The sequence below is a fragment of the Orycteropus afer genome, unplaced genomic scaffold (assembly GCF_000298275.1).
Source record: "Orycteropus afer afer isolate SDZICR_OR568_19922 unplaced genomic scaffold, OryAfe1.0 scaffold00726, whole genome shotgun sequence".
NCBI classification, from domain to species: Eukaryota; Metazoa; Chordata; class Mammalia; order Tubulidentata; family Orycteropodidae; genus Orycteropus; species Orycteropus afer.
In genome coordinates this window covers 824,153-825,050 of record NW_006922313.1, presented here as the reverse complement: position 1 = coordinate 825,050, position 898 = coordinate 824,153, and the positions used below count along the sequence as shown (strand labels likewise).

The 898-nt window shown below is 60.5% G+C and overlaps 1 protein-coding gene across 1 annotated transcript in view; it reads right to left on the bottom strand.

Moving 5' to 3' along the window:
* The window catches only part of NLRP4 (NLR family pyrin domain containing 4), a 20,149-nt gene extending 19,523 nt beyond the window's left edge, over nucleotides 1-626 (bottom strand). Inside the window, 1 exon segment of the mRNA XM_042783199.1 lies at nucleotides 347-626. Coding sequence (XP_042639133.1) covers nucleotides 347-626 — 280 coding nt within the window.
* Between the last annotated feature and the right edge of the window lie 272 nt (nucleotides 627-898).

Here is an 898-nt window from a genome sequence, read left to right as displayed (position 1 = left end):
CCACACTCACCGCAGGCGGCCCACACTCACCGCAGGCGGCCACACTCACCGCAGGCGGCCACACTCACTGCAGGCGGCCACACTCACCACAGGCGGCCCGGCCCTCACCGCAGGCGGCCACACTCACCGCAGGCGGCCACACTCACTGCAGGCGGCCCTCACTGCAGGCGGCCACACTCACTGCAGGCGGCCCTCACTGCAGGCGGCCACACTCACCGCAGGCGGCCCGGCCCTCACCGCAGGCGGCCCACACTCACCGCAGGCGGCCACACTCACCGCAGGCGGCCCTCACCGCAGGCGGCCACACTCACCGCAGCCCGGCCCTCACGCTCTCAGCCGCACTCACCCGTGCTCTCCCTCCTGGCCTTCTCACAGAGGTCCTTTCTCTCAATCTTGTGAAAGAGCCGGAGGGTCACGTCCCAAGCTTGCTCTTCCTGATAGCGCCTGAGCAGCAGGTCCGCGAGGCCTTCCCGCGTGGCTCTCTTCACCTCGGCCCAGGGGGTCCGCGCGAGTCCGAGCTGCAGACTCTCCTGCTTCAGGAGCGCCTTAAACCTTCAGAACTCCTCCTTTTGAAGTTCCTCCAGATACCACATAAGGCCAAAATCAGAAAAGAAAGATGACGCCATCTTGTTCCAGGGCAGAGATACCAATGTTCAGACAGAGAATTACAAGAAAGAAGGAATAAATGGAGCCTGCGGAAAGTTAATACAAGTTAGCAGTTACAATTCAGATAAGTACCAAGTCACTCAAGGAGCCCTAGTGGTGCAACAGCAAAGCGCTTGGCTGCTAACCAAAAGGTCAGCAGTTCGAACCCACTCAACGGCTTCATGGGAGATCTGCTTCCAGAAAAATTCCCATTACAGTTGATTCTGACCCACAGCGCCCCTAGACGACAGAG